The 13,392-nt window shown below is 43.1% G+C and overlaps 1 protein-coding gene across 3 annotated transcripts in view; it reads left to right on the top strand.

The window, feature by feature from the left end:
* Nucleotides 1-13,392, top strand: part of GLT1D1 (glycosyltransferase 1 domain containing 1) — a 189,963-nt gene that overhangs the window by 157,889 nt on the left and 18,682 nt on the right. For 2 of the 3 annotated variants that reach the window (XM_077293272.1, XM_077293275.1), the window contains one exon: nt 8,553-8,609. The exons of the other annotated variant lie outside the window; for it this stretch is intronic. In XM_077293272.1, coding sequence (XP_077149387.1) covers nt 8,553-8,609 — 57 coding nt within the window. The remainder of the gene's footprint in view (nt 1-8,552; nt 8,610-13,392) is intronic. 3 annotated transcript variants of the gene reach the window in all.

A 13,392-nucleotide genomic window follows, 5' to 3' on the forward strand; every position in this document is an offset into this window, starting at 1 on the left:
TTTGGGGTCCAATTTCTCCTGTTACCCTCGGGAAAATACAAAACTGGGGGCTAAAAATAATTTTTGTGGGAAAAAAATGTTTGTTTTATTTTTATGGCTCTGCATTATAAACTTCTGTGAAGCAGTTGGTGGGTCAAAGTGCTCACTACACCTCTAGATAAGTTCCTTAGGGGTCTACTTTCCAAAATGGTGTCACTTGTGGGGGGGGTTTCAATGTTTAGGCACATCAGTGGCTCTCCAAACACAACATGGCGTCCCTTCTCAATTCCTGTCAATTTTGCAGTGAAAAGTCAAACGGCGCTCCTTCCCTTCCGAGCTCTCCCATGCGCCCAAACAGTGGTTTACCGCCACATATGGGGTATCAGCGTACTCAGGACAAATTGTACAACAACTTTTGGGGTCCAATTTCTTCTCTTACCCTTGGGAAAATAAAAAATTGGGGGTGAAAAGATAATTTTTGTGAAAAAATATGTTTTCTTATTTTTACGGTTCTGCATTATAAACTTCTGTGAAGCACTTGGTGGGTCAAAGTGCTCACCACACATCTAGATAAGTTCCTTAGGGGGTCTACTTTCCAAAATGGTGTCACTTGTGGGGGGTTTCAATGTTTAGGCATATCAGGGGCTCTCCAAACGCAACATGGCGTCCCATCTCAATTCCAGTCAATTTTGCATTGAAAAGTCAAATGGAGTTCCTTCGCTTCCGAGCTCTGTCATGCGCCCAAACAGTGGTTTACCCCCACATATGGGGTATCGGCGTACTCAGGACAAATTGTACAACATCTTTTGGGGTCCATTTTCTCCTGTTACCCTTGGTAAAATAAAACAAATTGGAGCTGAAGTAAATTTTGTGTGAAAAAAAAGGTAAATGCTCATTTTTATTTAAACATTCCAAAAATTCCTGTGAAACACCTTAAGGGTTAATAAACTTCTTGAATGTGGTTTTGAGCACCTTGAAGGGTGCAGTTTTTAGAATGGTGTCACACTTGGGTATTTTCTATCATATAGTCCCCTCAAAATGACTTCAAATGAGATGTGGTCCCTAAAAAAAAATGGTGCTGTGAAAATGAGAAATTGCTGGTCAAATTTTAACCCTTATAACTCCCTAACAAAAAACAATTTTGTTTCCAAAATTGTGCTGATGTAAAGTAGACATGTGGGAAATGTTACTTATTAAGTATTTTGTGTGACATATCACTGTGATTTAATTGCATAAAAATTCAAAGTTGGAAAATTGCTAAATTTTCAAAATTTTCGCCAAATTTCCGTTTTTTTTTTTTTTCACAAATAAACGCAGGTAATATCAAAGAAATTTTACCACTATCATGAAGTACAATATGTCACGAGAAAACAGTGTCAGAATCACCGGGATCCGTTGAAGCGTTCCAGAGTTATAACCTCATAAAGGGACAGTGGTCAGAATTGTAAAAATTGGCCCGGTCCATAACGTGCAAACCACCCTTGGGGGTGAAGGGGTGAAGGGTTGGAGGCGAGTGCAGGACCACATCATATGTGTCAAATCTGCATCCTGCTCACCGCACCTTGGGCATTTTGAGTCACCTCTCAGTCCTGCCTTCCTCATCCATGCCGTGGTCCTGTACACCCTATACACCAGGTATAACTGCGACACCCTCTTAGCCTCACTCAAGGAAGCCCTGGGGATGTATTGAAGTATAGACTCCCACTGGCTAACAATGGGCCTTTCCCTACCGCATGTTCAGTGATTATCCCCGCTGAAGAGCTCTGTTTTGGTTCTCCCCAACCTACCATATGCTGGCATTGAGATGATATACACTGTGTTCCAAATTATTATGCACAAAGCGTTTAGGAGTGATAAGGTTAGAATTTTTTTGTTTGTCATTGATGGTGATGTGTGTCAGGGCTCTTTATATCACTGAAAGCAATTGCAGATACCTGTGCAAATTAGTTTGGCAGGTGTGTCCAAATAAAGGCAAGACTACTTAAGAAGGCTGTTGCACATTATTAAGCAGCCTACATTTTTGTCCAAAATGAGAAAGAAAAAAGTTGTGTCTTCTGCTGAGAAGCAACAAATTGTGGAGTATTTAGGTCAAGGCATGACTACAATCAACATTGCCAAGACACTTCATCGTGATCATCGCACAATCAAGAAGTATGTAGCTGATTCCCAGCACACACGTGTGCGTGATGATAAGGAAAAATTGAGGACTCTTTCCAACAGGCAATTGCATAAGGTTAAAAGAGCAGCTGCAAAAATGCCCTGTCATAGCAGCAGACAAGTTTTTGAAGCTGCTGGTGCCTCCAACGTCCCCAGAACAACAAGATGCAGGGTCCTTCAGAGGTTTGCAGCTGTGCGTAAGCCATCCTGTCGACCACCTCTATCCACTGCACACCAGCAGAAACAGCTCCAGTGGGCCAAACGATACATGAAGACTGACTTCCAAACTGTTTTGTTCACCGATGAGTGCCGTGCAACGCTCGATGGTCCAGATGGATGGAGTGGAGGATGGCTGGTTGATGGACACCCCATGAAAACACGGCTAAGGCGCCAACAAGGAGGAGGTGGAGTAATGTTTTGGGCTGGAATCATGGGGAGAGAGATTGTCGGTCCCTTTATGATCCCTGAAGGGGTAAAGATGAACTCCGTAATCTATGTGGAGTTTCTAAAACAACACTTCCTGCCATGGTTCAAGAGGAAGAACCGTGCTTTATGCAGCAAGATCATTTTCATGCATGATAATGCACCGTCTCATGCGGCAAAAAAAACATCTGCATCTCTGGCTGCTATGGGCATAAAAGAGGACAAACTTATGGTGTGGCCACCATTTTCCCCTGACCTCAACCCCATTGAGAACCTCTGGAGCATCATCAAAAGGAGTGTCTATGATGGCGGGAGGCAGTTCACATCTAAGCAACAGCTCTGGGTAGGTATTCTGTCCACATGCAAAACAACTGAAGCAGAAACCATCCAAAAACTGACAAATTCAATGGACGAGAGAGTTCAGAAGCTTCTTTCCAACAAGGGGTCCTATGTGCAAATGTAACATCACCTAGAATAAAGTTTTCACTTGAAAACTGTTTGATTTCATTTTGTAATAAGCTGATAATGCTCATAACTTCACAATTGACCATTTTTTTGTTCAAAATAAAATAAAAAAGGATGAAAACTCTGCTGTGCATAATAATTTGGAACATGCATTTTGAGTGTTTATTTTTTTTTAAAAGATACTGTTTTCATAGGCAGTTTGTTCCAAAACATTGCAATTATACTAGAATAGTAGATGACTGGAAAATAACAATGACTGCAATTCAGATAGGTAATTTAGAGAAAATAGGAGGAAATATTATTTGCATAATAATTTGGAACACAGTGTATAGTAAATCCATGGATTGGGGACCGCCACACCACCCTCATCCTTCGCCCTTTGCAGATGTTCCAATTTGATGCACGCCCGTCCACCCTTCCAAATTAAGTCCCTAAATAGAGTCTTGATCCTATAAAATTTACTCTGAGGCAGCCATACTGGAGCATTATGCAATATGTAGAGGAGCTGAGCATAAGTATCATTTTGATCAAATGTACTCTTCCTGCAACTGACAGAAATAGCTTCTTCCAGGCCCCAATCTTCTGCTGGAACTTCCCAAGCAAAGGAGTCAGGTTGAGCCGCACATAGTCCTCTATTTTTTCCGAAACCACAGTGCCCAGATATTTAAACTCATGTACCACCCTTAAGGGAACCCCAGGGTCTAGTGTCAGAGGAGCCGCCACATCCATGGGCAACAACACAGACTTATCCCAATTAATAGATAATCCGTAAAGATTAGACACATTTTCTAATGCTGTTCATAACGGCCCCCGGAGACTCCTGCTCATCTTCCAATAACAGTAACACGTTGTCCGCGTACAGGGCTATCTTTTCTTCCTAGTTTTCGTATTTAAATCCCTTTATGTCCCTATTCCTCCTTATCGCCACCGCCAACGGCTCAACAGCAATTGCAAACAAGAAAGGAGACAAGGGGCACCCCTGCCGCGTTCCCCTATATAAAGGGAAATCCCCCGACAAGAGCCCATTTACCCGTATGCTGGCTCTTGGAGACGCATATAGCAATTGCACCCAACTTATAAATCTCTCGCCAAAACCCACAGCCTTCATAACCGCCCACAAATACCGCCTGTGGTGATACGCTACCTGAGTGTGTTGGGGGACACTCGCTTAGCATGGGATTTAAGCACTCAGGCACGATTTCTTCACTTTAAACAGTCTATTCTGGTTTATTAAATGTCATAAACCATAACACAAACAGTTCATTATATATGGCTTTACAAATCCTTCAGTGGTCACACCGGTATCCCTCCAGTCACCGGGTGACTGCACAGTTCAGCAATAGTTCTTTTTCCCCTTACCAGGGGTTACCTCTTAGGAACTCTTGCTCCACAGGTAGACTCCACGTCAGACCAAGGTCCACAACAGAACCGTCCAGGTCGATGGTCTCACAGTGCTTCCAGGACGACTCCACCAGCCAGGAGCCTCCAACACTGACCATACATCAGGTCCACGGTCTCAATGCTTCCAGGACTTCAGCCCATACCAGGACAATCCAACACTGACCGTCCAGGACCTTGCACAGGAACCTCCCAGGTACATGTGACCCACACCCTGGTCACATTACATACCTGTAACCACTCCCCTGGGTGGGAGTGTGGGTGTGTGTGGCTAGTTCGACCCTCCCATCTCTCATAACTAGCCCTGCCAATCTCCCATTAGCATTACACAACTACACGTGGAAGTAAGGTCCCAGCACCCCAACTTAACTGCAGATTGACAGCGCAGAGTGACCTCCTCTGCGACACACATACCGGCCATTTATAATCCTGCCGGACTTTCTCTCATTACCATTATGCCTCCAAGCGCATCTTGAAGCGCACAAACAGCGCCCCCTGGCTGTAACGTGGGTCACTGCACCACACGCCATTCCACACTATCAAACGCCTTAGCAGCGTCTAAAGACACCACAACGCTCTGACCCATATTGTCTGACTTTACCTGCATATTGAGAAACAATTGTCTAAGATTACATGCTGTAGAACTATTGGGCATAAAACCGGACTGGTCCCGGTGTATAAGTGTCATTATCACCTTGTTTAGACGATTAGGCAACATTTTGGCCAAGATTTTTATATCTATCGTTAATTGGGCGATAAGAAGCCGGATCCGTCAGATCCTTACCCTGTTTTGGCAACACTACAATTACTGACTCATGCATGGACCGCGGCAACTCCCACTCCACCAGACCAGCAGCATACACCTCCAACAAAGCGTGAAGCAATACCTCTTATATTTTTTATACACCTCCCCTGGGATACCATCCACCCCTGGGGCTTTATCATTAGGCATAGAAACCAGTACGGCGTCAAGCTCCTCCAAATTAAACGGCTCTTCAAGAATTCCCTAATCAACCGTAGAAAGTCTAGGAAGCTGAACCTCTGCCAAAAACCATCCACCTCCTCCATCGTTGGTTGTACCCGCGATTTATAAAGATCTGAATAATACTCCGTCATCACCTCCAAAATTGCCCTGCAAACAGTTTGCTCTGACCCATCCTTTCCCTTCAAAGCAACTATATGTGTGGAGTCTTTCTGTGCCGCCACTATTCTAGACAGGAGATGACCCGCCTTGTCCCCCTCCTCAAAATATTTAGCAGTTTGAAACAATCTCTTATGTTCTGCCTTTTTCATTGCCATCTGACATACTCTATTCTGCGCTACTTTTAACCTTTCCTGTGCATCTGGGGACTGATCACTGATTAATGCCTCCTCAGCCTCCTCAAACTCTCTTATGAACATCTGATCCTGCCTGCCTGTTTCTGACTTGACTTGGGATATCTCTTTAATGCAGAGCCCTCTGAAGTAAGCCTCCATAGCCTTACATACCATCAATACAGAAGCTGACCCAGCATTAATTTTAAAATATTCCTTAATATCTCTCACTATATGTCCATCCAAGTCAATAAGGTGTAGCCAGAACGGGTTCAGCCTCCACATGCACCCCCTAGCAGGCAAGGATCCCACTCCCTCAAGTACCACACTCATGGGAGAATGATCCGATATTGTTCTAGCCATATACCTTACCTCCCCAACAAGGCCCAAAATCTGTGTATTGCCCAAGGCCAAATCTATTCTTGACAAAGAGGCGAAAGAGGACGAGAAACATGAATACTTGTACACCCCAGGATGAGAAATCCTCCATAAATCATGCAGAGCAGTCTCTTTCAGGACGGCACCAAATGATGTACAATTACCACTCGGTTTCAACGGCTCTCGTCTCCTCCTATCCGTGTGTGTCCAGAATATTGTGAAAGTCCCCTATTATAAAAAACTGTATCCCCGGTGTCTCCTCCAATATTCTCAGAACTCTATGGATAACCTTTCCACAATATGGTGGTGGAATATAAATTGAAACCAGCCAGATCAGACATCCGTACAATTTACAAAGTAAACATATGAATCTACCTGACTGGTTGATAATCACTTTGTGATACTCAAAAGGTACCCCGGCACAGATGAGGACGCTGACCTCCCCTAGAATATGCTGAATATGTGGCATGGGGTTATAGGATGTTTCACCCCCAGCAGTTCGACCCCAGCAGTTCTCTCCTAGCAGTTCGCCCCCAGCAGTTCGCCCCTGGGTACATCCTGTCCGTGACGCCAAGTTGAGTCGCTGGCCAGGGCAGTGGGGTACTCGGTACCAGGGCCGGTACTTGAAGGGGACGTCACGGTGGCTGCGACCCGGTACGTAACCCTGGGCACTCAAATAAAAGGGAAAAGTCTTCTAAGGGTTTGGTGAATAAAGTTTGTGTTCATGATGCGACCTGTAGTATTCGGTCAGTAGGGACCAACGCTGCTTAAAGGGGTCCTCTGGGGTGATGGTATGGCAGCTGGAAGGTATAACTTCCCACAGGTGAAGTAAATGTACCCGGAGGCGAATTGCTGGGGGCGAACTGCTGGGAGTGAACTGCTGGGGGCGAATCATCCAAATCCCGTGGCATGGTACCCCACCTGAACCCAACTCTTAGCCAGAAAATTAGTTCTCTCCTTTACCATATGAGTCTCCTGCAGACAGATCACTGATGGCTTGGCATCATTCAAAAATTTAAATACAGCTTGCCACTTCACACCATGCGCCAAACCCCTGACATTCCAACTCACAATTCTCATTCTTCCAGACATTTTCCTATCACAAAACATTTTATCCCACATTCTTTCATCCAGTCACAACCATAGTAACCATGGTGCTGTACAGTATGCAAATATTTCCCCAACCCCTCCCCCTGAACAACGGAAAACACCCCCAACCAATACCTATTCCATCCTTCCATCCCCTCCTAACATGGAGGGGAGAGCGCCCTTTATCCGGAACAGTCTGTTAACCCCGTCCAACAGTCCCGCAACTTGTCCCAAATTATTGGGACTCTCACATGACTTGTGGATTGCAGCCTATTAAAAATTTCAAAAATTCAAATCCCCCCCCCAAAAAAAACAAACAAACAAACAAACAAAACAAGCACAAAAAGCAGGAAAACTCATGATCCAACAGGGGCCCATCACCTACTCATAAAAACACAGAAACCAGAGGGGAAAAAGAAGCCAATGGATCCCTCCAACAAAGAGGCAATAAGAGAAACAAGAATAGAGGAGAACCGTTCTATCATCCCGCTGAGTCCTTCGGTTTCGCTTGACGCAGATGTTGCTCGTTGCTGTCCAGCCATCCGAGTGCCTCTTTATCCTCTGCGAAAAAATGCACTTTCCCTTCAGCGACCACTCTTAGTTTGCCCGGGTACAGCAATCGAGTAAGTGACGCCGATCTCCCTCAGCCTGTTCTTGATGTGGACAAATTTGGCTCTCTGCTTCTGCACCTCTATGGAGAAGTCTGGAGATATGGAAATTCTGGAGCCATTTATCTTTAAATCCGGGTTCTCTCTGGCATGTCTGAGAATGGCGTCTCTGTCCCGGTAATGCAGGACCTTGACTAGCACTTGTTTAGGAGGACGCCCAGGAGGGAGGGGGTGCATAAGGAACTCGGTGTGCTCTTTCATTTGCGTACATCCGGGACAGCTTGTCTGCTCCAATATTGTTTAGTAGCCATTTCTCAAAGAACTCTGTTGGCGCCGTGCCTTCTGTCTTTTCAGGCACCCCAATCAGCCGCACATTATTGCGCCTGGACTTATTTTCAAGGTCATCCGTTTTCGCTTGTATGGCAGAAATCGCAGCACTCATACGTTTTGTGGCCTTATCCGCTTTTGCAACATAGTCCTGAGCACTGCTAATGCGTTTTTCTGTCTCTCCCATCCTTTCCTTAGTCACATACATTGAATGTTGCAGTTTGGACATGTCTGCCTGCAGGACCCCCAGCTGCGCAGCCACATTGATGATAGTAGTGTGACTGTAAAGCACCACTTTAAACACATCTTTCAGACTGGGCTCCTCAGGTATCTGCAGTCCATTGATGCATAGCACAGTTTTTTTTTTCTGATTTTTTCTTTCTAATTGTAATTTTTTTTTAAATATTCTTTCAGTACGAGGCAGCCATGTTAGCTGAGCTGCTGATAACCGCATTTGGAGATGGTGCTATGGTAAGGTCTACGTCGTGCTCTGTAGTCTGTGCAGAGGTCATTGTCCTGTGTGGGGAGGAGGAAATGCGCTGTGGTCATCACCTGTTAACGGTGAAACTTGGGCTACCCGTTTTTGGCTTTACAATAGAGGTGTTATTTATTTATTCATTATGTGCTATGCTTATATACCAGCGCCAAACTTGCCAGGAACGTCCACCATTCATCTATGTTGCCTGCAGGCGCTTATTATTACACTCGGCCCTTCAGCAAACACGCTAACTTCAGTTGCAGCCAAAATTTTCTATTTTAACACATCAGCCCAGAGCATCTGCTATTTTTCTGCACCCTGGTTCCTTTGTTTTTGTGCATAGTTAAGTCTCTTGGTTATTTTCCATTTTGTATGGTTTTTTGCTGCAAGACTTCTTGGAAATGGCAGCAACCAGTGGGGCCTAGCTACAACCATCTGCTGTTCAGAGCTGATGGCACTTCTGGACATTTTTCGATTTCAAAAGTAAGTAAGCATGAAGGGTCTTTCATCACCTGCGCTATATTACATAGTTACATAGGTTGAAAAAAAGACCTAGGTCCATCAAGTTCAACCTTTCTCCACCAATTGTTAATTTTGTCACTAAGTTAACCATAGCCCACAAGGTTATATGTACTGAGTAAATCATCCAGCTCTTTTTTAAAGCGGTTATAGTGTCTGCCATTAGTACCTCTTGTGGTAGGGCATTCCACAGTCTGACTGCTCTAACTGTAAAGAATCCTTTCCAATTTAGCTGCCAGAATTGCCTTTCTTCCCCCCATAATGAGTGCCCCCTGGTCCTTAGTATGGTCCTTGGAAGGAATAGTACGGTCCTTGGAAGGAATGCTTTCGTGGCTGACCGCTGTATGTAAGATTCTCATTGTTGATATTTTTGGGTGGTATTGTGTGTATATATATATGTGTGTGTGTGTGTGTGTGTGTGTATATATATATATATATATATATATATATATATATATATATATATATATATATATATATATATATATATATATATATATATATATTTATATATATATATATATATATATCCCTTTTCTGCTTTGATTTGAATTTAAAACCTTATTTGCTTTCTGCAAAAAATCTTTTGTATAAACATTTAATCATTTGTGATTTCAGATTCATTTATATGCTATTTATGGACTTCTGTGTATATTAGGCTTTTGATATATGCATTTTTAAATACATTTTGATATCTACTGAGTTTTGGATAGTTAATAAAGATATATTACATATTTTTTGTGTTATATTGCTGTTGGATTTGTCTTTATCGGCATTCTAGTTACATTGTCAGTGATTCCACTCTCCACATCTGCCTTTTGTTAACCAAAATGTCTCCTGTTCATGAGAGAAGAAACTAGGAAAGTACGTGATCAATCCTATGAAACCACTGTATAGTTGAGGCAGGGGGGTGAGGATATTTTCAGAGATCACAAAAACTATAAAATACTACTGTTTTAAATGACAACCTTTTTTTGCTTTTGGATTAGAAAGTAAGCCCCAAAGTAATTTTTTTTTCTCCTTATTATTGGCCTTACTGCAAGGAATGTCCAGCGTTTCGCTCAATCTTGCAGTAGAATTATTTTACGAGAAAAGCTGAGTTATAAATACCATGTATTACTTATCCTGTACTGATCCAGAGCCGCTTTCTGATGATTTCACGGCTGAAGTTTCTTATTATTGCTGGCAGGCTCAATCCTTACAAAAAGCTTGCTTTGGTGATTTGCATTCTAGGAAGTGTAATCTTTACAGCAGCCACTGTAATCGGATGTTAAAAAACCGTCCCATCGCTTTTTATGAGATCTGCTAAGTTGTTGGGGATGTCTGACACTGACAACCAGTAATAATATTAATGCAGGCATGGGCATTAATATAAGCGATAGCTCATGACATGTACTAGATGAGTAATGCAACGCATCAGTATTTAAAAATAGTTTGAGTTGTCCAAAAAGGTTTGCATTTCCCTAGTCCGACATCCATTCTGCTCCTCCATGGCAGCTGGACTAGGGCAGTATTCACTTCTGCAGCTGGTATCGTGGCTTCAGAAGTGAAGATTGCTCTGGTCCGTCTGCAATGGAGGACTATCTGGATGTTAGGACTAGTGATGAGCAAATGTGCTTGGAAATCGAATTTTGGGCATGCTCGAATAATATGTTTGAGTCCCTGCGGCTGCATGATTTGCAGCTGCTTGTTAGGCAATCCCCGCATGTGTTGCGGCTGTCTAACAACCATAAGATATGCAGACACAGGGACTCGAGCATGTTATTGGAGCACGCCCAAGATACTCGGGTAACACCCGAGCATGCTCAGATATTCCGAGCACATTGGCTGTCACTAGTTAGGACTCATGCTTTTGTTTGTTCAACACTGATCCATAATAGTCTATCCATGATAGACTACTATATGCTGATACAGTACCTTAGTAGTCCTCCAGTTTTATATGGAGGCTCACAGAATTTTTGTGGTTAAAGAACATGTCATGCTTTACAGTATGTTTTATTACTGTATATACTCGAGTATAAGCCGAGATTTTCAGCCCATTTTTTGGGGCCAAAAGTCCCCCTCTCGGCTTATACTCGAGTCATACCCAGGGGTCGGGGAGGGGGAGCTGGGTCTGTCTAATTATACTCACCTGCTCCTGGCGCAGTCCCTGGCTCCCCGGCGCCCCAGCTCTTTCCTGTACTGAGCGGTCATATGGTACCGCTCATTACAGTAATGAATATGCGGCTCCACCTCCCATAGGGGTGGAATATTCATTACTGTAATGAGCGGTAATGGTGACAGGAAGAAACTGCGGCGCCGGGGAACCAGGAACTGCACAGCGCCAGGAGCAGGTGAGTATAACGGGGAGTGTTGCGCTGCACGATATTCACCTCCTTGTTCCGGGCGCCACTCCGTCTTCTGCAGTGATGCTCAGGTCAGAGGACGCAGTGACGTTGTTTGTGCGCGCCGTCTGCCTGAACGTCAGTGCAGAAGATGCTGAAGATGGAGCGGCTCTGGAACGAAGTCAGGTGAATATTGAAAGTGCCGGGCCTGAGCGACGGAGAGGTGAGTATATGATTTTTTTTTTTTTCCTTTTTTGTTTTAATCGCAGCAACAGCAAAAGTGTCTGTATGGAGCATCTTATCGGGCCATAACGTTTGTACAGCACTATATGGGGCAATTGTCTGTATGGGGCCATAATCAACGTTTATGCAGCACTATATGTGGCAAGTGTCTGTATGGAGCATCTTATGGGGCCATGATCCACGTTTGTGCAGCACTATATGGGGCAAATATCGTTATGGAGCATCTTATGGGGCCATAATTAACGTTTGTGGAGCATTATATGGGGCAAGCGTCTGTATGGAGCATCTTATGGGGCCATAATCAAGGTTTGTGCAGCACTGTATGGGGCAAATATCTTTATGGAGCATCTTATGGGGCCATAATCAACATTTGTGCAGCATTATATTGGGCAAATGTGTCTATGAAGCATCTTATGGGGCCATTATTAACCTTTATGCAGCATTATATGGGGTATATTTTAATATGGAGCATCTTATGGGGCCCATGATGAACTGTATGGAGCATTATATGGGGCTCCAGATTCAATATGGATATTCAAAAACACTTAACCTACTGATGTCTCAATTAATTTTACTTTTATTGGTATCTATTTTTACTTTTGACATTTACCAGTAGCTGCTGCATTTCCCACCCTAGGCTTATACTGGAATCATTAAGTTTTCCCAGTTTTTTGTGGCAAAATTAAGGGGGTCGGCTTATACTCGAGTATATACGGTACGCAGATATCTTTCACTATAAATATTAAAGAGGAAAATATCGATGAAAATGAGCCGTCTTCCGATATGAAGATGAGATGAAAGGAAGTTTTTATTTGCCTGCACGTTTCGAAGCCCAGAGTGTCTTACTTTTCAAAACAAGAAATGGAATCTGGTTTTTCACTTAATAAAGAAGCCAGTCCGGCTTCGGAACACATAGACAAATAAAAACCTTCCTTTCATCTCATCTTCTCATCATAATACTCTTCATTTCCAAGCAGCACAGCTTTTTAACACTGTTTAGATCCCTTTCATCAATATTTTGTTGGACGATTTATTTCCAGCACACGAAGCAGTTTTGGTTTTGAAGCATCCTGTAGTTGTGCTTTTACCCAAGACCCCAAGGTGAGCACAAGCACAAGTGCCTGGTAATCCTTTTAAAAATCAACCTGTTTGTGCTCTTTTGCCTAAAAATTTGCAGAGTACTGCAATTTATATATAGAGTACTATACAAAAATTTTAAGAAAGTATGGCGAAAAAAGGGCTGCAAAGTAAGAATGCTTTCAAAAAGAGAAGTATTAACCCCTTCACGACATGAGCCGTACTAATTCGGCGCATGTCGTGTCTCCCCCTTTGATGTGGGCTCCGGCGCTGAGCCCACATCAAAGTAAGGAGCCTCCTGAAGAAGATCGGCGAAACGCGCGTTGAGGCGGCAGGTGGGGATCTCATCATTTACACTGTGTAAGTTGTCCATCATATGTCAGCTAAACTTCTGCACTTGAGTACATATAGTTTATGTATATAGTACGCACTATTGCACTTTATCTTTGGCTTAGATCCACAGCACATATTACTGCCTTTCACTCCAGGCCTGACTGGCTATATATATATATATATATATATATATATATATATATATATATATATATATATATATATATATATATATATATATATATATATATATATATACCCATATGTTAAATGCTGTTGT

This window comes from Ranitomeya variabilis, chromosome 1 (assembly GCF_051348905.1).
Source record: "Ranitomeya variabilis isolate aRanVar5 chromosome 1, aRanVar5.hap1, whole genome shotgun sequence".
In the NCBI taxonomy this organism is placed as follows: domain Eukaryota; kingdom Metazoa; phylum Chordata; class Amphibia; order Anura; family Dendrobatidae; genus Ranitomeya; species Ranitomeya variabilis.